The sequence below is a fragment of the Rhinopithecus roxellana genome, chromosome 5 (genome assembly GCF_007565055.1).
Source record: "Rhinopithecus roxellana isolate Shanxi Qingling chromosome 5, ASM756505v1, whole genome shotgun sequence".
Lineage (NCBI taxonomy): Eukaryota > Metazoa > Chordata > Mammalia > Primates > Cercopithecidae > Rhinopithecus > Rhinopithecus roxellana.
In genome coordinates this window covers 89677064-89703629 of record NC_044553.1, presented here as the reverse complement: position 1 = coordinate 89703629, position 26566 = coordinate 89677064, and the positions used below count along the sequence as shown (strand labels likewise).

The 26566-nt window shown below is 39.9% G+C and overlaps 1 protein-coding gene across 4 annotated transcripts in view; it reads right to left on the bottom strand.

Moving 5' to 3' along the window:
- Positions 1–362: 362 nt before the first annotated feature.
- The window catches only part of PPP2R5E (protein phosphatase 2 regulatory subunit B'epsilon), a 179705-nt gene continuing 153501 nt past the window's right edge, over positions 363–26566 (bottom strand). For 3 of the 4 annotated variants that reach the window (XR_004057310.1, XM_010378099.2, XM_030930572.1), the window contains 9 exons: positions 25799–25929; positions 24479–24538; positions 23085–23193; positions 21245–21298; positions 21091–21141; positions 18917–19036; positions 13615–13742; positions 11200–11301; positions 363–5103 (listed from right to left, as the gene is read on the bottom strand). Coding sequence is in view for 3 of the 4 variants with exons in the window: in XM_010378099.2 (XP_010376401.1) it covers positions 5004–5103; positions 11200–11301; positions 13615–13742; positions 18917–19036; positions 21091–21141; positions 21245–21298; positions 23085–23193; positions 24479–24538; positions 25799–25929 (855 nt within the window). In the remaining variant the exon portion in view is untranslated. The remainder of the gene's footprint in view (positions 5104–11199; positions 11302–13614; positions 13743–18916; positions 19037–21090; positions 21142–21244; positions 21299–23084; positions 23194–24478; positions 24539–25798; positions 25930–26566) is intronic. The other variant, XM_010378100.2, reaches the window with a different exon arrangement.

The following is a 26566-nucleotide window of genomic DNA, read 5'->3' as shown; positions in this document are numbered from 1 at the left end:
TGTCAAACATGTAAGTGAGTCATGTTGGAAGTGAAGATTCCTGTCCCACCTGTGACACCCTGGTTGACACTCGAGGATCAGAGACAAGATGTTCTCGCTAAGTCCTTCCCAAACTATAGATTTGTGATGAGAATAAATTGTTGTTGTTCTAAGCTGCTACTTTTGGAGTAGTATGTTATACAGCAATAGATACTGGACCATTTCCCAATATTACATACTCATAATCATAAACTGACTTCTCAAAATGAAAGCCTGAACATACCAACCCCACTGCCTCAAAGCTAAGTTAATCAAATCTAGTATTTGTATGGTTCAAAAGGCCACGGAGTTCAGAAACAAACAAAAACAGTCAGGCACCTGAAAACTCTTCACTGCTTCTTTATTATGATGCACCCACAGTACAGAACCTCTCACACATCTGTGAGAGGGGAAGGTTACATTTCTTTTTGGGGAGCACCTTCGTTTTTGTTTCTGTTACCACTCTGAAGAAAGCAAATCATTTCCAAAGAAAAACATTTTAAATTCCAAGTGTTTAAGACTCAGCTTGTATTTTATGGTGTTTGAAAAGGAAGTAGCATGTTTTAGCCAGAGGTGGAAGATTGTTTTGTGGCATTTTACGTTTGATGTGGATCAAAAGTCTTCACTGTCTGGTTGAACCAGTCTATAATTTTCATATGCAACTTTTCATATCAAAAATGTTTCATTTTTACCTCTACTCACAAAGAGATGCTGTTTAAAAAAACACACACACAGCTAAATTTAAAACCGATCATGAACCACAGCATTACTAACAGGGAAAATGAACTTTTGCTGCCCTCTCCTGCTAAAACAATGAAATACTAAAATACCAAAAGATTTATGAAGCTACAGTGAAGTCCTCAAACCAAAAGCAACAGACATGTCATTCTCATTATATTTCAATCAAAAATCAGACAACAACCAGAAAATGCATTGGTAATATTTATATTTGAAAGTTCCCCATTGATACATGAGGTTTGGATTACAACTTATTTACAATAAGTGATTTCAAAAAAAGTAAAGAAAGAGGAAGGGAAGAGGGAGGGAGGAAAAGAGAGGCTGAGAGAGAAAAAAAAGAGAAAGGTGGGGGAAGGAGGGAGGGAAGGAAGAAAAGGAAACCTATATTCATAGACATCATAATATGGGATGTTTATTTCCAAGAGATACTACTGCTGCTATCGTGCACAAGAAGCAGCACAAATTAACATTCCGCTAGATCACAATTTGCTCAACTTTCTCTCAAGATGCACAATCCCTCTTTTAGATTTTAAAAATTAAATATAGAGGAATATAAAATGCAATGCCAATATACCTACTACAAAAATCCTTTGTGGCTCATTCCTTAACTCCACTCAGAGAAGCAGCTGAGCCAGAATACAAAAATAAAAATATTGATGTGCAAATAAAACATCAGTGATCATGTCTGGTGCCACCTTTTTGTTACAGGTGACTGTCACTTTATGATAACATTGGTAATAGCATCAAAAGAGAATCTCTTCATTTCCTGGGCCAGGTCAGTGCATCCAATTAAAAGGAAAAAAGGAAAACAAGGGAAAAAAACCACCCCAAACCCCAAAAAACTCTAAAACACTTAAAAATGCCAGTAACATCCATACATCCCTTTCCCATCCCACCCTCATCCCCACAAAAAAATAAAAAAGCTTTTAAAGCTCTAAATATACTTTTTTTGTTTCTTTCCATAGTGTGATTGAGCCTAGGGCTACACGTTTAAGTATAGCAGGTGCAATTACAAGCGAGTCCTGGCTCTGCACCCTGGACTATCCCACGCATAGGAGGTACAAAATAAATTAAACCCTTTCATTTAGGCAAACAAGCCTAAGATAAAGGAGCATAACCCTGCTTGTGAGTATCCAGCGGCATCAAGGGTATTATTTATTTTTTTTTAATTATTTTTTCTTTTCTTTTATAAAAAACAGTCAAATGTTAGGGAGAGCAAAATACAATAAAATTTAAAAGGACAAAAACTCAACACTGAAGGAAAACAACTGGGGATACTTGCACAATGAGAAAAAGGAATGCATGCTTGATTCAAAGTATGAGATGGGTGAATTCACTCACATAGTTGTTCTAGGCCCACAGCCTAAGGCCTCAGCATCATTCTAAACCACAGGGTTGTTTGTATTTTTCTCTTCCAAAGACACTCTTAATCCTATCCCTGAAACCAATATGGTAAGGATAAGGTTGGAGTGATCATCACTCGCTAACTACAATATTTGCTATTTTAAAAATATATTTATATATAGTTCTGGAAATTATGAAGCAAACAAAATATAACACAAAGATGCATTTGTCACAATTAACTCAAGTTGCAGCAACAGCAGAATTGTGGGAAGGGACGGAGAGAGAGGGCTGCTGCAAATGCAGCAAGTACATCCTGAAATATGTCACATAGTGCAACAGTCAGATTACCTCAATTACTCTGCGTCACCGCACACAACGTGACTATGTCACATTGTCACTTTCCATTAAAAAAGAAAAAGACAGTGTTTCTTCTCAGAAGTTGCCCTATGAATTTTAGACATATAGCTTGATTCTCTAAATATGTCTAAAATTTTATTCTTCTCAGTTTGGAATGATCAACATACAAAATTGACATCAAGGAGGAGAGCTGTAAGTGTTCACCTTTCCTCTTGAAGACAGGGTAAGGTGCAAAAAAGGATCCTGGCCTTTCTCATTTCAAGTGACTGCATTTCATTCCAATGGGCAGAGATTCTTCATAAACCTGTGATTTTAATGTCTTCTACCTAAAAAGATGAATTAATGGCAAACAAAAGTTTATACTATCAAAAATAAATATAATGCAAAGTTGAAACTAAAGGGCTAAAATGACAAGGGCTAAAAAGGAGAAGATTTGTTAAAAATTTATTTTTTATCACTTTGTTCCAGCATTTTTAAAGTCAGTTGTTTTGTCTTTGGCAGCCTCTGCCAACTTTACAGTGAATCCCCATCAATGTTCTTTAAAAAAAAAAAAAAAAACAACAACAACAAAAAAAAACTATTAATTCCATTAAACCATGTTGTGCCTGGTGTTGCATATGACTTTTTTTTTTTTTTTTTTAACTGCTGGTTTTTGGGGGGTTTTTTTTGGAATTAACAATGCCAATTTTGTTTTTTTTTACAAAGTTACCCAGATGACAATATCCATAATTAGCTGACTCTTACATACACACTGTGACCTGATCATCCTGAAAAACTTTATGGGGGAGAAAGGTCAGCAGTTTTTCTTCCTTTCTCTTGAAAATAATAAAACTGCATATTCTACTTTATATTTAAATGTACGGAAGAAAATATACAAGCCCATATTTATATTGTATTTCTATTAAGAGCAACAATAGTTCAAATGTTCATGTTTGCTACTATCACAATTCAACACATGAACACAGAATCAGCTCTATTCCATGAATACTGCTGGAAGTGATGGTTTAGGATTACCAACTCACTGCTGCCATGTCCATAACAAGCAAAAGCATCCTGGAAATAAACCCCCAAACACGTATCTTTCAGTACATAATAATTCAACTGCATTAGGTAAGTACACACTGTACACAAGTTTTATCAGCAGTTTACCTACCCAAGATGTAAGACTCTTCATTTAAATACAAAGCAGAGAGCCAATAAGATATATATATATATAATACAGCCCTAGATTTTGTTTTTTTTTTCTTAAACAATTTGGTCACGATGCACCTTTGATATAAAAGCATTTTTAAACTTTATTATTAATACTCAGGACATTAGGTATTTCCAGATTTTTTTTCAGTAGCATTTGTAGAACCACTTTTGGTAACAAATACAGTAGTTAGGAATATGCATCCAATTCAGAATGCATAATAATGTTTATCCTGAATCCTTTCCGGCTAAAAACAGGGCTGGCGCTGTGATGAGATATAGAACGAGAATCTACAAAAAACACTGTAACATGTTTGTTTTTTCCCAGAGGCTACATCCTCTTTTGCTGGAATACTTTATAAATACATATTAAAAAGTAAGGCAACAACTCCAAACAGTCCAAGCTGTTTGCTCAACTCTTTTCCCAATTAGATTTGCAATCCTGGCGATCAATTTCATGGTTGTATTGTTTAGTGTTTGTCTTTCTTATTTCAAATGGTCCAAAAGGATGTTTTTCTCGCATTTCTAAAACATCTCTGGTATGTGTGTTCAATGATATATGCAACTAATACTGGTCAGGTACTGAAGTCTGTGATGTCCCAGTGCCTGTTTTCAAAGGATTCAAGACATTGATTTGGATTCACCATAAACTGATGCATGAATCCAATATTCCCTTCCCTACTATGTTTATCACCTCTTCTCTTTTAACTCCTCATTTTAAAACTGAAGGAGTACCAGGACTACCTGCTTACTGGAAAGATGTTCACCCCAGTAAACAGAACTTTTATCAGGGACTTTTATAATTCATGACCCCATTCCACATGGACATTCAACTCAGGATCTTGTGCAAAAGAAAAAGATGTCAAATTACAGTCAAGTTATCCAGAGGAGGATGTTATACAAACTTATAAGGAAATGACAGTCCTTTTTTTCTTCCTTTACTATAAATACATTTAACAGCTTAGCAGAAAGACAAGCTAAATTTAAGATTGTTCACATTTGAAAATTGTATCATACTCTCTGCTAGTGATAAATAAGGAACTCCCGATAATGGAATTTTGACATAGCAATTTCATCAACAGATCTTTGAAGACCGATTTTTTTTTTAAAAGAGGGTTAGAACAATGATTATGTTTGCAAAGTTCTGAGAAGTCCATCTACTGTCCAAACTTTGGATTGAAGTCCTTATTTTGTATTTTCCTTTACTTAGAGACAGGTATATACAGTGCTGTTGTAATAATGAAACAAATGTGAAATCTACTGTAAAGTTGCACAATACAGAAAACTGTTGCTCCATCTTCTACTACATAAATGTGTGACTCCACAGGTTAGTAATGTTGTTGTCATTGTTTTTGTTAAGTTGGAATTATTCCATCACGTCTAAGACCTCTCTTTAACTCCAGATCCTCCAATTTTTTCCACAATTCTTCGCGCTCCTTTTCTTTCTTTTTCTCACTGAGGAAGAAATACAATACAATGTAAACAGCTGAGGTTTAATGAGATTATGCAACAATGAATATTTTACAATTTCACCTTGACACCCCTTTATACTTAGCTTAATTCAGAAAATCAACTTTAAAACTACTAAAAACAAAAATGGGAATGACTTTTATGCATCAGTTATTGTAAAATTAAGGGCATATTAGTGATTTTCACTTGCAGCTTAGTAAAAATCTTAATTCTTCTTTATCTCCAAATAGTTTATCAAAAAGGATGCTGGAGATGACACTGATACAGAGAATATAGTAGGTCAAGAAAATATATCTGCTCCTTTATTCTTATCTATTTTTCCTACGTCATGTACATTTAAATTCTTCAGCAGTTTAGAAGAAACTGAAAACTTGTGATTTCACTTTTAATGATCTGAAAAGAACTTGGCTGATATTATTATGTATTAAATTTTAATGCATCAAGCCTTCAAATTGGGTTCAATATCAATTTTTGTTTGTTTGTTTTTGTTTTTTTTTTTTGTTTTGTTTGAGATGGAGTTTTGCCCTGTCATCCAGGCTGGTGTGCAGTGGCGTGATCTTGGCTCACTGCAAGCTCCTCCTGCCAGGTTCGACAAACTTTATTTCGCCAAGGATATTTTAAAATTACCACATTTTTACAAAAAAATGATTTTTTAACATCAACCAAGTAGGAAGTACATGATACAGGAATGTAAGACTATATTGTAAGTTAAATGCATTCACATTTATTAAAAATAATTCACTGCACTGTCTCTGGTTTATCCATGTTGCAGTGGACCAATAAAAAGCAGACCCAGGCTGGGCACAGTGGCTCATGCCTGTAATCCTAACACTTTGGGAGGCCGAGGCAGGTGGATCACGAGGTCAGAATTTCGAGACTAGCCTAGCCAGCAATGGTGAGACCCCGTCTCTACTAAAAATACAAAAATTAGCTGGGCGTTGTGGCGTGTGCTTTTAGTCTCAGCTACTCGGGAGGCTGAGGCAGGAGAATCGCTTGAATCCAGGAAGCGGAGGTTACAGCGAGCTGAGATAGCACCACTGCACTCCAGCCTGGGTGACAGAGCAAGACTCCATCTCCAAAAAAAAAAAAAAGGCCTGGCATGGTGGCTCACGCCTGTAATCCCAACACTTTGGGTGGCCGAGGCGGGTAGATCACGAGGTCAGGAGATTGAGACCATCCTGGCTAACACGGTGAAACCCTGTCTCTACTAAAAATACAAAAAAATTAGCCGGGCATGGTGGCGGGCACCTGTAGTCCCAGCTACTCGGGAGGCTGAGGCAGAAGAACGGCGTGAACCTGGCAGGAGGAGCTTGCAGTGAGCCAAGATCACGCCACTGCACACCAGCCTGGATGACAGGGCAAAACTCCATCTCAAACAAAACAAAAAAAAACAAAAACAAACAAACAAACAAACAAAAAGGCAGACCCAGATTAACATTCATAAATCCAGGAATTCAGATAATTCCTGAAAATGGGGGCTCCACGATCTCAGACATGGTGATATAATCCATGCACTACCTCATGCAGCAAGGATTAAAACTTCAGCCACAGTACAATTTCTACTAAGGGAAATCCACATGGGTTGAGTGAAATTTATATGTAATTCCAATGCCTCATTTTTTAAAACATTATAACCAATGTTTCTTAAAAGTTATATTAATAACTTTTAATTAACAGAGCAATAGAGATTACTCTTCATCCCCTCCAACTCCCAAAAAACTCTAGAAAAACCTAAGTAATTTTATATTCTTATTCCACCAGAGACTTGAGGAAATGTTGAATTATAATACCATAATAGTCTGGTATTAACCAGAAATGTTTGAGGCCATATGGGAGCACAAATCAGTGGAACTCTCTACAATACATGCTTATGGCTTACTAAAGCCATATGGTAATTAATATCATTTAATAGGTAATATTTTCATAACTTAGGCCTTGTTTACCATAATTAGTTTCAGCTATCTCAAATACAAATCTGTACAATATAAATTTCAGTGAGCAGAACAGTTTTCATTTAATTACCTATTTGTTAATTTTGACCATGAAAAAATGGCACTTATAGGACAATAAGGGCAAGATTAGATAATCCTCCAATCTAATCATAACGGATTCCAGATTCTTCTTTTTTTTTTTCTTAGAGACGGGGTCTCATTCTGTTGCCCAGGCTAAAGTGCAGTGGCACAATCATAGGTCACTGTAGCCCCAACCACCTGGGCTCAAGCAATCCTCTTGCCTCAGCCTCCTGAGTGGCTGGGACAAAGGTGTGCACCACCACTCCTGGTGCATTCCAGGTTCTAAACATAATCAAGCTGTTTGGCAAATTATCACTTTTTGTTTCTAAGTACAGTGTGGGGATAATACAAGGACTAAATAAATATTAGCAAAGAACACAATTTGGGTATATATAAATCATTTCTATAGATCCTGCTGACTTTCGATGAATATGACCTTTTTATTTGGAGGTAGAAGGGGATGATAAGCAAGGGCTTGGAATTTTACTCAACTAAAAAACATTTCAATGTATTTTAGGTTCACATTGCCCTAATTTGCAGTTTTAACCAATTTATGCCCAAGGTTGCAAAATTTTTTTGTGAAAAATCAGAACCTGGCGATGACCTTGAGCAGTGGGATAGAAGTAACTCCCACAAGCTTAGCGTTACAATAGTGGAACACTAGGCAATTGGTTAATTAAGTGTTGACATCATTAAAACATTCATCATCCTGTTACCAAAGTATTTAGTGTTTTTGATCAAGACATTTATGGCAATCAATGCAATTTATCCTGTGGGGCTTTTCTTCCAACTGAGCATTATGCTCAGTTATCACACAGCTTTCACACTGACAACTTTATCTTTAAAAATTCTAAATATTGCTGATATAGTTATTGTCACCCCCAATCTTTCCCACTTTTCTCTCTCCCTGTAGGTGGAAATTTTAACACTTAACCACACTGTCATGCAGGGGATATTGTCAAATTCTCTTCTAATTTCAATTTTACATAGCACTGATGTTGGCATATGTATCTAACAGTGTTAACTACTTATTCCACCCACCATTTTCAGATTTGTAATATTTCAAAATTTGATCTGAACTGAAACCATTAACTTCTCGCCATCCTGAGGTAAAACTGTCCATTCAGTTATTCTCTGATAGTACCAAATACATTTCTTCATTCTCTTGTCCTATTCCCACACCTATGGAGAAACCAATGTTTCCATCTGTCAGTACACCCTTCTATTGCTCATTTGACAAATTATTATTATCCTTACTTTTAAAAACCCATTTTTTCTTTTTTTTTTTTTTTGAGACAGAGTCTTGCTCTGTCACCCAGGCTGGAGTGCAGTGGCATAATCTCGGCTCACTGCAAGCTCTGCCTCCCAGGTTCACGCCATTCTCCTGCCTCAGCCTCCCGAGTAGCTGAGACTGCAGGTGCCCGCCACCACGCCCAGCTAATTTTTTGTATTTTAGTAGAGACAGGGTTTCATCATGTTAGCCAGAATGGTCTCGATCTCCTGACCTCGTGATCCACCCACCTCAGCCTCCCAAAGTGCTGGGATTACAGACATGAGCCACCGCACCCAGACTTTTTTTTGAGACGGAGTTTCACTCTTGTTGCTCAGGCTGGAGTGCAATGGCACAATCTCTGCTCATGGCAACCTCCCCTTCCCGGGTTCAAGTGATTCTCCTGCCTCAGCCTCCGAGTAGCTGGGATTACAGGCATGTGCCACCATACCCGGCTAATTTTGTACTTTGTAGGAGAGATGGGGTTTCTCCATGTTGGTCAGGCTGGTCGTGAACTCCCAACCTCAGGTGATCTGCCTGCCTCGGCCTCCCAAATTGCTGGGATTACAGGCGTCAGCCACCACGCCCGGCCCCCATTTTCTCATTAAGAAAGTACACTCATTATAAATAACTGTAATATGCCAGAATATCACAATCAACCTCATAGTTTTATCTATTCCTGGTCCCCTTAGTTAATTCTTAGCTTTTTCAAGGGTTTGATCTATTTAGTTTAGATAATAATCAGAAAATAGTTTTATTACTAAAGTTCACTAAATATAAACCAAATAATTTGAGTAGAAATAAGTTCTTCAATATCTTTTTTTTTTTTTTTTTTTTTTTTTTTTGAGACAGAGTCTCACTCCAATGTCCAAGCTGGAGTACAGTGGCGTGATCTTAGCTCACCTCAACCTCCACCTCCCAGGTTCAAGTGACCTTCCCAACTCAGTCTCCCTAGTAGCTGGGACCACAAGCACATGCCACTGTGCCTGGCTAATTTTTTATATTTTTAGTAGAGACGGAGTTTCACCATGTTGACCAGGATGGTCTCGAACTCCTGACATCAGATGATCCGCCTGCCTCAGCCTCCCAAAGTGCTGGGATTACAGGTGTGAGCCACGGTGCCCAGCCAAGTTCTTCAATATTCTTGATGAGATTCTACAAATTTAATCCTGGTTCAACTAGGATAATAATAATGAGTTTTCAGTTGCTCTAAAAGAGAAGATGTTATGCACAATGCACCTTTAATGGTATACCACAGTATTAAAATGTACCCTTGGCCTGTTTTTTAAGTAACATCATTTAAAGATTTAAAGTTTGGGGCAAGGAGGGTTATTATGAATTTATAATTTGCAAAAATTGCTAATATAGTGAATTAAAAGTAGTTTAAACTATACATGTGGAATAACATATCACATAATTGATATTAATCCCAATATTCTGGGTACAAAATCTCAGCCGCTTGTGAGATTCTCAGCTAAATACTCACCATATTCCATAATTAAGTTGGTTTTCATAAACCACATCCCTGGTAACTTAAAAAAGAAAATCATTGCAATGGTCCCTCTGCCACCAAACCATTCCCCTCATTGCTCTTTTTTATCAATAAAATGCAAGTGACAGACTAAAAATGAGACAAAGCACCAAGGGAACCAGAGAGGTTCAGCAAGACCCTGGGTATGAACACTCGCACACACCTCTGGGTCCTCTGAGGTCCATAGTTTTATGATATACAAAGCTGACATCTGCTTATGGGTGATCAAAGTCTAACCAGAGGCTCAACTACTAAGAGCTCTCTAGAGTTCTATAATCTCCCCAAGAACATCTCTTGGAAAGTAGAACACATTGGACAAGATATAACAAAACTGAAGAATCCTCTAAATGAAACCAAGAAAGGCTTTAGTAAGCCATAAGCATGTATTATTGTAAAGAGTTCCACTGTTTTGTTCTCCCATATGGTCTCAAACATTTCTGGTTAATACCAGACTATTAACCTTCATTTCTTTTCACTGTTCTTTAAATTGTAATAAATTTGTTGGGTTCTAGTAAGTCCTGGGCCCAAGAGCTAGAAAAATGGTGCCTCATTCCCCCTGCTATTTGAGTGAAGTACAAGATCTGCCCAATTACACTTCAAGTAAGTTCAGAGTGGGAGTGAATCCCAGATAGAAAACTACCTGATGGTCCCTTTAAGTGAACCTAAAATACCAGTTATATGCTGGGCTCTTAACCCTGAGGCAGAACTAAAATATTATTAAAGAAAGGGAGGAAAGCAGGCTTTATCAAAATGACAGTGTCACAAAGCTTTGTTACTCAGTGGCACAGTAATAAAGACACAGTTAATAAGCGTGCAAAAATGAATATATAAATACAGTCATCTGCCGAATAACAACATTTCCGTCAACACAGACCACATATACCACGGTGGTCCCATAAAATTTTAACAGGGTTGAAAAAGTCCTACTGCCTAGTGATCTGTGTTATAATTGGCTACGGTATTCACCATGGTAACACACTGTACAGGATTGTAGCCTAGGAAGAACAGGCAACACCATATAGCTCAGGTGTGTCACAGTAGGCTATACCATCTAGGTTTGTGTAATTACTATACACTTATGGTGTTCACACAATACAACTGCCTAAGGATGCATTTCTCAGAACATATACTGGTTGTTAAGCAATGCATGACTGTAAACAAAACTGTGCTGCTTAAGATTTGGGGTACAATTAGGCAACTTCAGCAAAGAGCAAGGAAAAAACTCAATAGTTTTATGCACAGCTGACAAAAAAGCTTTAAAAAGTTACCGCTGACGATCTGACTTGTATGTGGCTGTCAGCTCGTCAAACATGGTGCTGTTCATTTCCATAAATGCCTTCAACACATTGTACACCAACGCCACAATAGCCCTGGAAAGCACAGAAGAAAGGGAACGTGTTAGTTAGTCTTATAAAATGGGATACTGAATGAAGAAAGCAAAAGCACAACTTTTGTCTGGTTTCTCGCACTGCACATTGTCTGTATCCCTTTTTAGTTGGAACAACTGAGAGTGACCTACAGTTCACTTCCACATTAAGAGATTTCAAGGCAAGATAATTTTCTGAGGGGTGGTAGAACTAGAAAAAAAAAATCTAACTTTGCAGCTTCTAATTTTTTTTTTTTTTTCCTTTGTGATGGAGTTTCGCTCTTGTTGCCCAGGCTGGAGTACAATGGCACCATCTTGGCTCACCACAACCTCCGCCTCCTGGGTTCAAGCAATTCTCCTGCCTCAGTCTCCCAGGTAGCTCGGATTATAGGCATGAGCCACCATGCCCAGCTAATTTTGTATTTTTAGTAGAGACGAGGTTTCTCCATGTTGGTCAGGCTGGTATCGAACTCCTGACCTCAGATGATCTGCCCGCCTCGGCCTCTCAAAGTGCTGGGATTATAGGTGTGAGCCACAGCGCCTGGCCTGTCCTTCTAATTATTGGCACCCAGAATAGAGCTGCCTGTGGGCATTTGATAATTTCGTTTAATAAAAAGGCAAATATAATAGTAAAGCAACTTCACCCTAAAATAAGGATCTGTGATAGCACCAACCTTAGACACCTGAATTTGCATAGAATTCTATTTTCTAAATAACACATTATTCATCAAAATCAGAAGCTACTTCCATAGAAACGAATGTTATACATAAATGTGTGTGTGTGTGTGTATACATATATATATATATATATATATATATATATATATATATATATATAATTCTTATCCAAAGAAATGAAATCAAGCCCCCATGTAGGCTGGGTGGTTCAACATGAGTTATTTGTCTAGCTGTGATCTGCACCAGTCCTGCTGACCCAAAATATATGCTGGTAAGATAACTGGCAAGCTGGGATGGTTGCTATTACCTATGGGACACTATACAGCTAAACAGCCAAAATGGTAGCCCATACTTAGGCAATGTGAGGACAAGGTTCTGATGGGCTTGATAGCTTCAGACTAGAGTCTAAATAGCTTTTCCTTTTGCAAAAATATCCGTTGCTTCCGTTTTGCAACAAACATGCTCCTAATACCACTGAAAAACGCATTGGTAAAAATTAGCCATATATTAAATAAACCATGAGTCTGATGTTTCCAAAACATTTACAAGAAAGTACACTTGCTGTGTAGCTTCTGCCTTGTGCCATTAAAAGGAAAATTTAAGTTCTTTTCTGTTAAGTTTCCAGAATGACCTTCCTCCCAAGGGCAGTGATGGGAAAGCACCCAACATAGTATACTGAGTAGTTACAGACACTTGCTAGAACGTCCTCAAGGGACTATCTGTATAAAGGGACTTAATTGTTTATCAGCTCCTTATTTTTACAAGTTCTATTAATAAAATTTGGCAAATTTGAAAAATGAGAAATGTGACATATTATAATTACATGCAAAATGTTTAAAGATAAACATATTATGAATATACTGAATTGTATCTACCAATTTTTAAATGCCACATTAAATTTTCCTTCTATTCCACAGAGAAAAATGTAAAAGCATTCAAATTCAGAATGCTTTAACTTTCATCGGGCTGGATGTTAAACTTCTCCTTGATTATTTTAAACTTCCTTTCCAAGAGATACATATAGCAACTGAGTTAGCTGTTAAGAAACAGATCACACTAAAATGCAAACCTAGTCAGACCACTTCCCCACTTACAACCCTTCAGTTCTTCCTCATCATCTACTTGGTGAAGTCTCACACGAGTCCCACAATCTTTTCTAGCCACATCCTCTAGCACCCTACCCAAAAGACTTTGTGCCTCAGCCCTCCCAAACTCACAGGTCTCAGAAACTGACAGGTGCTTTTGACATCTTTGTGACTTTTAATATGATGGATGGACCCACCATCTGAAAGGGCTCTCCCCATGCCATCCACCTGCCAAATTCCTTTCAGATTCAGTCTAAGCATGGCCATGCCGTCAGTATCTACACACCTTCTCCTCTCAGCTGCAGTGCCTCCCCAAAAGATCTGCTACCTTCACAGACAGATCAAGAAGACTGTCTGGTAAACAGATACTTTAACTGGTATTTTGTTAAATTATCTGTTTATTTTCTCCAGTCAGTGAATCCCCAGAAGGTAAGGATTTTATCTTTTCACATACGTCTTCAGCAACAAGGACAGCATCTGGCACATAATAAGGCTGAAGGGAAAGAAAGAAAGGAAGGGAAGAAGAGAACAGAGGAAAGAAACTGAAAACCTACGGATTCCAATGTTCTTTTGAAATCCTATAAAGGCTGGAAAACATGATGGGAAGGATGACGTTAGAGTTTTCTTCTATCAAACTCATGATGTATTCATTATTCCAATAATAGAGTGCTCTTTCTGCCACCTTTGGGAAAAGAAAAATAAAATGTTAAGAGAGAGAAAAAGACAAAGATAAAACAAAATTATAAATATTTCCAAACAAAAGATTTTTAAAAGGCTATTTTTAAATCATTTCATTAAAATTAAATATTCATCACATTTTAATTTTTTTTTTTTTTGAGATGGAGTCTTGCTAGTGGTGCGATCTCAGCTTACTGCAACCTCCGCCTCTTGGGTTCAAGCGATTCTCCTGCCTCAGCCTCCCGAGTAGCTGGGACTACAGGCACGCACCACTAAGCCTAGTTAATTTTTGTATTTTTGGTAGAGATGGGATTTCACCATGTTGGCCAGGATGGTCTCGATCTCCTGACCTTGTGATCCGCCCACCTCAACTTCCCAAAGTGTTGGGATTACAGGCGTAAGCCACTGTGCCCAGCCCACATTTTAAATGTTTGCAGATTTTAAATATCTTAGAAAATTCCAAAGTGGGCCAGGCACGGTGGCTCACGCCTGTAATCCCAGCACTTTGGGAGGCTGAGGTAGGCAGATCGCTTAAGCCCAAGAGTCTGAGACCAGCCTGGGCAACATGGGGAGACCTCGCCTCTACAAAACACAAAAATTAGCCAGGATTGGTGGCATGTGCTTATAGTCCCACCTACTTGGGAGGTTGAGGTGGGAGGATTGTTTGAGCCTAGGAGGCAGAGGTTGCAGTGAGCGAGGTTGCAGTGAGCCAAGATCATGCCACTGAACTCCAGCTTGGGTGACAGAGCAAGACCCTGTCTTCCCCTCCTACCTAAAAAAAAAAATCCAGAGTGGTTCAAGTGGTTCATCAACTCAGGGAAGGAAAAGAAGTTTTCCTGTTTATTTATATTCTTCTCTAATTCTGCCAGGTCTTCTGATTCCACACTTTCCTGACATCATTTTAGCACATCTTACCGGTCCCCTTTCCTGTCTCACCTTTTTCATCACACACACTTAGATCGAACCCAGTGCCCGGCATATAGTTAGCACTCAGTCACAGCTACTGAGGAACACCCACAGTTGTCCATCCCTGTAGAGCAGCCAATATTTACTAAGTACCTCCTATAGGCAGGCACTGTGCCTACACAGCAAGTAGAATGTATCATCCTTACCACCATCCCAAAAGGAGATACCACTGTGTTCATTTTACAGATGAGGACACAGAGATTCAAAGAGACTGAATAATGTAGGCAAGGTTACACTGGTAATAAATGGTAAAGACTAGGGCCTCACTTCTAGGGCTTCTTCCAGAGTTTATTTCTGGTCCCTTCCTGTGAAAGCCAGGAGATTTCTGCTCAGTTTCTGGTCTCAGGGACACTGGCTGCACCTACCCTCTCAGATCTCTTAGATCCCTTTTCTCTGCCCACCAAGCTATCAACTGGCTCTAATTTGGTCTGCTGGGCCTGATTGGCTCATCTTGGATTTCATGAATTCAAAGGAACATCTCAAAAACAAAACCTAAAATCTCTAAAAAGGGTAGTTACAGGGGAAAAGGGAAAAAGGGGTGGCTTCCTTCATTTATACAGATTAAGAAGCTGTGTTTTAGAAGAGAACAAAATGGTATAAGATGTATCTACCGAAAGACAATGAGAAATCAGAATTTTTCCATTTATATTATTCAGCTTGGTTCAAAAAAACAAAATAAAACAAAACCCTGGGACTCATTAGGCACTAGACCCTAAGAGTACAAAGAAAATAATCATTACTGCATGTTCACTATATGCCAGATGCTGTGCTAAGTGTCCCACATATATAATATCTTATTTCCTCACAACCAACAGAGTTGGTATCATTACTTTTCTATTTTGTCGATGAAGAATCTGAGACTCAGAGAGATAAGCCATTGGCTCAAGGTCACATGGCTAGTAAGTGGCAGATTCCAAAGTCCCTATTCTTAACCTCTTTACTCTGTTATCCCTAAAGAGTTCACACGCTGGTGGGAGAAGGGGCATCTACAAGCCTATCCAAAGTAAACTGTGACACATGTTGTATCAGATACATGAATAAAGTGTCAGGGGAAGGAGGGGAAAAGAGTAGAATCAACAACCCAGATGACTTGGGAAACAGAAGAGTGGCAGAAATGTAACATAGGTGGGGCTGAGGCTCATGCCTGTAATCCCAGCACTTTGGGATGCCAAGGTGGGTGGATCATTTGAGGTCAGGAGTTCGAGACCAGTCTGGCCAACATGGCAAAACCCCCATCTCTACTAAAAACATAAAAATTAGTTGCGCATGGTGGGGCGCGCCTGTGGTCCCAGCTACTCGGGAAGCTGAGGCACAAGAATCGCTTGAACCCGGGAGGCAGATGCTGCAGTGAACTACAACTGCACCACTGCACTCCAGCCTGGGCGACACGGCAAGACTCCATCTCAAAAAAAAAAAAAAAAAAAGAAATGTAACATAGGCAAGTGGCATTTAAGCTGGGCTTCGAAGGATGAAGGAAAGGGCATTCCAGGTAGAGGGCATTAAGGAAAGGAGGGCAGAGGCATGGATGAGGACAATGTGTTTGGGAATCATCAAAGCAAATGAGGTAGCTGATGCAGATAAAGCAGGAGGCAAGGAGAGGGAGGAAAAAAAAGAGTAAGAATGAGGCTGTTCTGAACATTCTAACTGGTTGGAGGAAAATCCTAGGTGCCTCCTTCTTTACTAGCATCCTCCCATGATCTCTTTGGATGTTCCTCCAGAGTCCAATACTTACCTGCCATTTAACTCTAACAACTTCCTTAATCCCTTATATATCCATTTTAATATGTAAACCCACTAATAGAAGTATGTATCCAGCTCCTTAAAGAGGAAAGGTATTGTTTATGCAAAGTTAAAAATTACTGTGTCTGACAATAGGACAGAACCACTACTTTCATGGGATCCATTGTCCTTCTGCACACACAGAGGCAGTGTCACCAGCATGCAGACCTCAGACCCTAATGACATACCTGAGGCAAACAATGAGAAGTGTCTGGCTACATAGGGCGGTCACTCAATAAATGGATGAACCAGCAAATTCATTAATAAATGTTTATGGATGAACCAGCAAACATTAATGTGTTTGTAGGTTTATCCAGTAAACACTTATTAATGAACACTTAAGAAATAAATAAGAGCCTCTTTCCTTTATTCTCAATTTTACTTCTGCCAAATAATTGAAAATTCTTTTTTCTTTCTGCTACAAATTAATTGTGTGCCCTTCACAATTCATATGTTGAAGTCCTAATCCCCAACGTGACTGTATTTGGACACAAGACTTTTAGGAGGTAATTAAGGTTACATGAGCTCATAAGGGTGGGGTCCTAACCAAATAAGACTGGGGGCCTTATAAGAAGAGGAAGACAGTGAGATTGCCTCTCTCTGTATGCACACGCCAGGAAAGGCCACATGAGCACACAGCAAGAAGAGGGCCATCTGCATGCCAGAAAGCAGGATCTCACCAGAAACCAACCATGCTGTCATCCTGATCTCAAACTTCTGGCCTCCACGGCTGTGAGAAAATACATGTTTAAGTCGCCAGTCTATGGTGTTATGTTATGGCAGCCCAAGCTGACCAAGATATGGCCTCTCTTTTCTAAGCTTCTGAGTATCACTTAGGCCTTTCTGGTGATGCTCTTTTTTTTCTTTTTCTTTTTTTTAAGATGGAGTTTCGCTCTTGTTGCCCAGGATGGAGTACAATGGCGTAATCTTGGCTCACTGCAATCTCTGCCTTCCGGTTTCAAGTGATTCTCCTGCCACAGCTTCCCGAGTAGTTGGGATTACAGGCGCCCGCTACCACGCCCAGCTAAATTTTTGTATTTTTAGTAGAGACCAGGTTTCACCATGTTGGCCAGGCTGGTCTCAAACTCCTGACCTCATGATCCACCCGCCTCAGCCTCCCGAAGTGCTGGGATCACAGGCATGAGCCACTGTGCCCGGCTGGTGATGCTCATTTTTAAAAAGATACTTGTTTCCCGGGAGGCGGAGCCTGCAGTGAGATGAGATCGTGCCACTGCACTCCAGCCTGGGCAACAAAGTGAGACTCTGCCTCAAAAAAAAAAAAAAGATACTTGTTCCTTGACCTCCATAATGCCAAACATCCTGCTGAAAACTGAAAAAAATAAGGTAAACAATCCAGATATGTGAGCACTTAAGGCCCTGGATGGTATCAAAATATCTATATACTGTTCTGTAATTTTTCCATTTTTATTCAGGCTTGTCACAGTTTCTACCTTCTTTTTTCTTGCTTTGTGGTACAACTGCTAGATTGTCAAAAGGTTACTGCTTTAACATATTAACATGTCTTTTGGTCAGAAATCAAAACAGCAGCAGCAGCCAGTATCTCTAACTATGCAGCATAACGACAGCTTAGGGAAAAAGTCCACCATCAAATGACACCATTAGAGGTCTGGTTCTGTGCTAAGAACCACAATCTGTACAATCTCTTCCAATCAATTGGCAGAGTCTAAGTTTATGAAACAGGCCTTAGGTGAGACAGCCAAAGGATCAAACCTAATGTGTGCTCCCCCAGTTTACCCTTCTTCCCTCCCGTATGGGTTCCACAGCACAGCAGCCATGGCCCCAAGAAAGAAAAGTGTTGCCCCTGAGTGGCCACGAGGAGGCAGAGCAGTGTCATGGGAAGGTCACTGGCTTTAGCAAGCAGCTACACCAAAGATCAAAATTTTACTCTATTCTCTATCAACTTGGGACCTACAGTAAATTGTTCTCCGAGCCTCATTTTTTTTTTTTTTTTCATCTAGAAAAGCTTCAGCGGATAATGGGACATTTATAAACAATGTACGTAAAGTATCTAGCATAGTATGGAATATTAGGTTTTCTCCTTTTCCTCTTAAACATTATTTAGCATTCTCTCTTACACAGTAGAGAAACCCCACCAGCCCACTTATTTAGGAATTATCTGAAATACTTTTGACCATTTTGAGCTTCAGTGTTCATATCTGCATGTCTATAAAAAAACATAATGCCCTCCTTGCAGGGTGTTAGGAGAATTAAAGTTACTGGAGAGAAAGCACCATTACTGTGGCGTTAGGTATCAAGCACTCAAGATAAGGTGGCCACTGTTAAAATTATTATCCTGTGAGGAGATAGCAAATAAACAAGAGGTAGCTAGTGTCTATTACACTGCTTTTGAAACAAATAAAATTTAACCAAAATAACTCATGCTCCCTGGCTCATGTCCTCTTTACTACTAACCTGAAAATGGGGGCTAGATACACACTTGGCGATTTGTTTAAACAAAGGTTCTTGGATTTTAACAAATTGTGAAGGTTCAATCACATCCAATATTTCTTCCAGTTCCCCAAGGAACATGACCTGTAAGTACAAGCAAAACACAAGATGTGAGGCACGTCACAAAAAAAAAATCCATAAGAACAAGGAGGACTAATGAGAGTTTGGACTATTGTAAGAAAAATTTACACATAAAACCAAACATAAATGAACCAGGCATTATCCCATGTTAGAAAATGTTTGTTCCACAAAGAATTCACCACAGGGTACTTGGAAAAATTCTACATACTTGGAAAAAATACTCTTACTTATTATATATGTTACACAGAACGAGGGACACTCACACACTGCACCGGCCCCTGAGAAGCAAAACTGACCCCGTAGGGCTTTCCTCTCTATTACTAGTAACCCAGCTCTCTTTCCATAACACTTTTTAAAAAAAAAAAAAAAAAAACAATGAGAAGGTAGCCCTCCTACATGGAAGAGCAAAAGTCCAAATGTGGTCATTTGCCAAATACTTATAGCCCCCGCTACATGCCTGATGCTCTAGAACGCACTCATTAATACAACAAAAAGTTCAAGAAACACAAATGAGCGGACTCACCCACATCCAGGTGCCACTTTAAACCCATGAGCACGCACTGACGCATTCTAGACACACACACGCACGCTTGCTCTCTATAGAGCACAGTGAATCTTGTGAACTCAGCACCGGGTGCCGCAAGAAACAGAGTTTTTAGATCACAGTATGGAGCCAAATCCACAGTAGAGTCAATTGTTTTAAATATAATGGGAAAATGACAGAGAAATAAAAACCAGTTTATGTATTTAGCTATAAAAAAATTACTTTGAAAAAAAATAAAGTGAGCAATCAAAATATGAAAAATAACAATGCCTTCATATTTTGAAATGTATCTGGGTAGCAATGCACAGTTCAACTTTACCTAACAGATTTTAATTAAATGACTTTCTGAAATTAAAATAGGGTTTAGAGAACTGAAACTGATTTGAGAAGGAAGGTATTTCTGCTAAAAGTAAAATATAGTAGACCCTTGCCATTTGTTAATACGTATATGGAATTTCTCCCAAAATTTTAACCAAATATAAAACTAACAGCTGATCTTTTTTTCTGAGCCATTTTCCACATGGTTGCTAACCTGCCAGAAGAGTGGCTGCAGATCTGGTGCTCAGTTAGGCTCACCTCCAGCTAAGAAACTCACGCACTACCCTAAAACAACCTCACAAAGTAGCACCTGCTTGGTGAGTTCTCAGCAAAGGTACAAATGATTGTAGGTCTGAACCCTCCAGGATCATTTGTGAATGGCTGAAACTAAAGGTCTGTTGTCTATCCTAAGATGACACAGTAAGATCCAGCTTTACTATGCTTTAAAGTGAGTATTTGGGCAGGCTGCTCTAGCATCTTTCTACAGTGACAGCAAAACCTTCATATTATGAAGGGGGCCACTAGGAAGGGAATATCAACAAAGCTAGACAACTGGACACATGATTGGGGCCTGGCCTGGGCTGGGCTTACCTGAGGCTGAATAGCACAGTGAATAAAAAGCCAGGGTTCAGGAGTCAAGGAGGCGAGTTCAGGCCTAATCATCTGTACTTACTTAGTGTACTGGGGCACACTATTTAACCTCTCTATAGTTTCAAAACTAGTAAAACAAGAGTTTTGATAGCGCTGCCTTATAGAGTTACAATGAGGTTTAAATGAGATGATGCTGTTTTGTTGTGTTTTGCTTGTTTTGTTTTGTTTTTGAGACAGTTTCACTTTTATTGCCCAAGCTGGAGTGCAATGGTACGATCTCAGCTCACTGCAACCTCCACCTCCCGGATTCAAGCGATTCTCCTGCCTCAGCCTCCTGGGTAGCTGAGATTACAGGCATGTGCCACCACGCCCGGCTAATTTTGTATTTTTAGTGGAGATGAGGTTTCTCCATGTTGGTCAGGCTGGTCTCGAACTCCCAACCTCAAGTGATCTGCCCACCTCGGCCTCCCAAAGTGCTGGGATTACAGGCGTGAGCCACCATGCCCGGCCCTGATGATGTGGTTTTATACATGCTTAGCCCAATGCTTGGCACTCAGTAAAATACTCAGTAAACTATGAACACTCTCTGACAGTAAACACTTACCTCTTTTTGACTACATGTTTTAGGCCAAAATTTCATTAACCCCCTAATAACCTAAAATGAAAAGGAGAAAAACAAATGGCATTTAATTTTTCATACATATTTCTGGGAAAGGTAATTTTTCTGAAGTTTTTGAAATTATGGAAGAAAGACTTACTGGTTCTGTGAGTGAAGGATCTTTCTCCAGAAACTGTACTATACAATATGCCAGCTGAGTAAAAAATAAAAGGCAAAATTTTAAATTCTATACAGTAAGGGCTCAAAAGATATAATATTAAAACTTCCTAAAAGGTTTCCAGACTGGTTTTAATAACTTCACATTCAATTCATTTTAATTATCATAAAAATAAAATCTACATAAAGCAAAATAAGAAACTACTTTTTCAAGCCAAAGACTAAATTAACATGGCTCCAGGGAATTTTTTTTTTTTTTAAAGTATTAGGACATGAAGTATGCAGCTAATGAAAAGCAGAGGTGAGACATCATACTCAGCATATTGTGGAATTATCTCACCCACATACACTTTGAGCTACATCTCAGGGGCTTCCTTTCTCTCTTTGCTAACATCAACAGTACTGAGTTTTACTGTAGTTCCACAAGAGTCCTCTATGGGAAGTAAGCACTTAATAAAAAACTTTGCCAACTGCCTGAAACGGCACATGCAAACTAAAGCAGTTTCATGAGGAGATGAAAGATTGTACCTGCCAGTCAGACCCTGGAGAAATGGAAGAATAGTTCTACATCTGGTACTAACACATCTAACTAAGATTGTTTAAAATAATAATCACGAAATATGATATCCCATTTCAAAACCAAAGGCAAGATTTGTAAAAGGGCTTGCAAAGATTCTCGGACAAGAAAACCACCCTTGCAAAAGACCATTCTGATGGTGTTCTAAATTAGAAACATATGGATTAATTTTTCCTCGAAATACAGAATTTCACATTTAAAGAGGACCAGTGCTTAGAAAAATGTGTTACGTTTTTATGCAAACTCAAAACCTTCCCAATGCGGGTAAGAAGGAGTCAGAGTCTAGTCGTATTTAAAATTTTCCTATCCAAAATTAAAACTACTACCCAATAATTTACCTACCCCCAGTGACATAGTGACCATGCAAGGCAGTGTTAGCACAAAAATTAGAATGCGGACAAGACAGTGTATGCTTTTTAAAGTGATGAAGGCTTAAAGGGAAAAAAAATGTGAAAATACTGATTGATTTGTTTGCTTGTGAGAGTGTTTATGTGTAGAAAGTGATAAAGACATGGTGAGCGATCTAGAACAGGAGGCAAAAAGGGCAACTGATAGACTAATGCAAATAGGATGGAACAAAACATTCAAGAACATTAAAACATGATTACATAGTCCAAAGATCTACATCTGCTAGGCTCCTGTGCATTTTATTATATGTAATATGTTCAGTATGTTATTGTGTGCACTTGGGCAAGTCATCTAAGTTCTCTGTAAAATAAAATAACCAAACAAGGGCTCCTCCTGCTTTAAAAATATTTCCATGATTCTACTGTGCATAGAAAAAAATGCATACATTTTTATTTCCCTCATGGAGTATTTTAAACTTTAATAAGTCTCTTTCCTTTAGGAATGAAGGCTATAGGCCCGGCACGGTGGCTCACACCTGTAATCCCAGCCCTTTGGGAGGCCAGGATGGGAGGATCACGAGGTCAGAAGACGCAGACCATCCTGGCCAACATGGTGAAACCCCGTCTCTACTAAAAACACAAAAATTAGCCAGGCGTGGGGTTGCGCGCCTGTAGTCACAGCTACTCAGGAGGCTGAGGCAGAAGAATCGCTTGAACCAGGGAGGCGGAGGCTGCAGTGAGCTAAGACTGTGCCACTGCACTCCAGCCTCGGCAACAGAGCGAGACTCCATCTCAAAAAAAAAAAAAAAAAAAAAAAAGGTTATATCAATATCAAAAAAACAATGAGTTTGCAAACTTTTTATTTGGCTTCTAAAAGTAGTTGTACAAAATCCTCCTACCTGTGCATGGAAGAGTGATAAGCTCCTGACAGTGTGTAAGGGGATCAATACTTTCACCAGAAACTGTTTGTGTTCTGCCTTAAGAGGTAAAGCAAAGCCATTGATAATACTAGGGAGAAAAAAGAGACACAAATTAGCAATGTTACCACATCAAGTTAAACTGAGACAAACTGTTCTTGTGATATTAGTTAAACTTAATCAGTTCGTTTGTACAAAACAACATAATACCCACCCCAGTGGCATTCAGAATTTCTTTTCTTTTCTTCTTTTTTTAGACAGAGTCTCGCTCTGTTGCCCAGGCTGGAGTGCAGTGGCCCAATCTCAGCTCACTGCAACCTTCACCTCTGGGATTCAAGCTATTCCCATGCTCAGCCTTCCAAGTAGCTGGGGTTACAGGCACCCACCACCATGCCTGGCTAATTTTTTTGTATTTTTAGTAGAGACGGGGTTTCACCGTGTTGTTCAGACTGGTCTAGAATTCTTAACCGCAGCAAGTGATCTGCCCGCCTCGGCCTCCCAAAGTGCTGGGATAATAGGCATGAGCCACCACACCCAGCCAGGATTTCTTAATGACTTCAAGGTATACAATAATTTAGAAGGAAATTTAGGAGAAGAAAATTTGCTTCTAATCACCCAACAAAGGCTCCTGTGCTCCTAAAATTAGATGGTTTCCAAAAGCTCTTTATCAAAACTCTTTATTTTCCCTCCCTTTTCCTTCTCCAAATAATGGCCCGCCTTGCTTGCTTCCGCCTTAAATATGACCTTTACCATTTCCAGGCATCATTCTTTCTCATTCCTGAAACCTCTGCCCAGCCTAGGAAAGTCACTGAGAGAAAGCTGTGTGACTCCACCTTCTTTTTCTCTTCATATTAGGAGAAAATATTAAGTAATCACATTGTCCAGCTACATTATCCTCCCTTGTGTGTAGAAACTCAGACCACAGCTCTTTCCAATTCATTCCACTACTCCAAGCAGCAGCTGTTCAAGGACTATACCCGGGTACACAACTCCTTTGAAAATGGCAATCTTTCCAATTATTATAAACCTGCTTTCAACAGATAAGGCAAAGGACCAGATAGCCTAAAAACTAATGAGAATAAGATGTTTTGGAGTAACTGGTCCGACCATAATTAGATGTATCATCTTTCTAGTAATGAATGAACTGTTAGCTCTTTCAGTCATTCCAGTGGAACTGGCAATGCATAATTGTAGAAGAAGGGAAACAGGAAATTGTGTCTTGTACAGTCAGTTGGAAAATATGCTAACAGGCACAAATGAGAGAGACCCAATGTACATACAGCAAGAGAACTAAGTGAGCATCTCCTGGTGCCACTTGAACCTAATTTTTAAAATAATATTCACCTGAAATTAGCAATTAGAAAAACCGTGCTCACCTTCCTAGTATTTCCAGCAGTTCAGCTACACCATTGAAGTGTTCTGTTTCATAAACAAACCTGAGAGAAGAGGAGAAACAGGAGGAGAAAGGAGGAGAGAAGGAGAAGGGAGGGAGAAAAAGAGGAGGAGGAGGGGGAGGAGGAGGGGAGGACAAGAAGGGGGAGGACGAGGAGAGCGGGAAAGAGAGGAGGAGAGGGAAGAGAAGGGGGAGAGGGGGAGAAGGAGGAGGAGGAGGAAGAGGGGAGGAGGAGAGGAGGGAAAAGAGGAGGAGAGCGGGGAGACAGGGGATGGGGGAGAGATGGGAAGAGAGGAGAGGGAAGACAAGATGGGAAGAGATGGGGAGAAGAGGAGGGGAAAAGAGGAGGAGAGGGAGGAGGAGGGGAGGGAGGAGGGGGGAGAGGAGGAGAGAGTGGAAGAGAGGAGGAGCAGAGGAAGAAGGGAAGAGGAGCGGAGAAGAGATGGGGGAAGAGAGGAGGAGAGGGAGGAGAGGAAGAGGGGGAAGAGAGGAGGAGGAGAGGAGGGAAAAGAGGAGGAGGGGGGAGGGGAGGGGGGGGAGAGACAGGGGAAGAGAGGAGAGGGAAGAGAAGATGGGAAGAGAGGGAGAAGAGAGGAGGGAAAAGAGAAGGAGAGGGAGGAGGAGAGGGTGGAAGAGGAGGAGCAGAGGGAGAGAAGAGGGAGGGGGAAGAGAGGAGGGAGGAGGGGGAGAGAGAGGAGGAGGAGGAGGAGACGGGGGAAGAGAGGAGGAGAGGGAGGAGAAGAGGAGAAGGGGGAGAGAGGAGAAAAGAAGGGAAGGGGGAGAAGAGGAGGAGGGGGGGAAGAGAGGAGGAAGAAGAGAGGAAGAGGGGGGAAGACAGGGGAGGGAGAGGTTGGGAGGAGAGAGGAGGGAGAAAGAGGAGGAGCGGGGGGGGCAGGAGAGGAGGAAAGAGAGGAGGAGATGGTGGAGGAGAGAAGGAGAGGGAGTAAGAGAGGAGGAGAGGGAGAGAAAGAGCGGAGGAGAAGGAGGAGAGAGGAGGGGGGGGAGGAAAGCAGGGAGGGAGGGGGGGGGGAAGTAGGGGCGAGAAGAGAAGAAGGGGGGAGGGGGGGAGGGGGAGAGGAAGAAGAATAGAGGAGGAAGAGGGTGGGAGGAGAAGATGGGGGAAGAGAGAAGGAGGAAGCGAGTAGAGGGAGAGGAAGGAGAGGGGACAGGAGAATGAAGGAAGGAAGGCAGAAAGGGAAAAAGAGAAGTCAGTATACTGTTTTCAGATATTTGAGATTTATTTAATACTTCCATAAAAACACCAACTTTGCTTCTCTTTATTCCCCCATCACCCTCCACTTACCTTAGAAAAATATTGTTAATCTGTTTTCGGATAAATGCTCTAAGACCAAGAAACTTGCCATAAATTCTGTGTAAGACTGTTTTTAAGTAGTCCCGTTCCCGAGGGTCTTCACTGTCAAATAGCTCCAGAAGCTGTTGTAAATGAGACATTACAGCTGTCAAAGGCAGTTTCAGAAAAGGATTTAGGAATTCTATTATTTAAAATCCCCTCCTTCTTTCCTCAAAAATGTGTTGAATATCTATTACGTGCCAGGCACAGTGCTAGTTTTTGGGCATATCATGATAAACAAGTCAGACAAGGAGCTTATATTCCACTAAAGAAATACAAATACAAAATAACAACAATAAAAGTAATAATATGAATAATAGCTAATACACATATGGCACTTACTGTGATCATCAGGCAATTTTCCATGCAATCTACATATTAATCCTCCCGATGAGGTAATTTTGTCCCCCTTTTACAAAAGAGGAAACTGGCGCACATAAGGGTTAAAAAACGTGCCCACGGTCTCACAGCTAATAGGTGGTAAAGCTAGAATTTGAATCCCAGCAGTTGAGGCCATAAGTCCATGATCTCAACCACTTCACTATGCTACCTACTGATATTCCAAATACACAGTTAAAATAAGCTGACTGGGTGTGGTGACTCACGCCTGTTATTCCAGCACCTGGGGTGGCTGAGGCAGGTGGATTACCTGAGGTCAGGAGTTTAAGACCAGCCTGGACAACATGGTGAAACCCTGTCTCTACTAAAAATACAAAAATT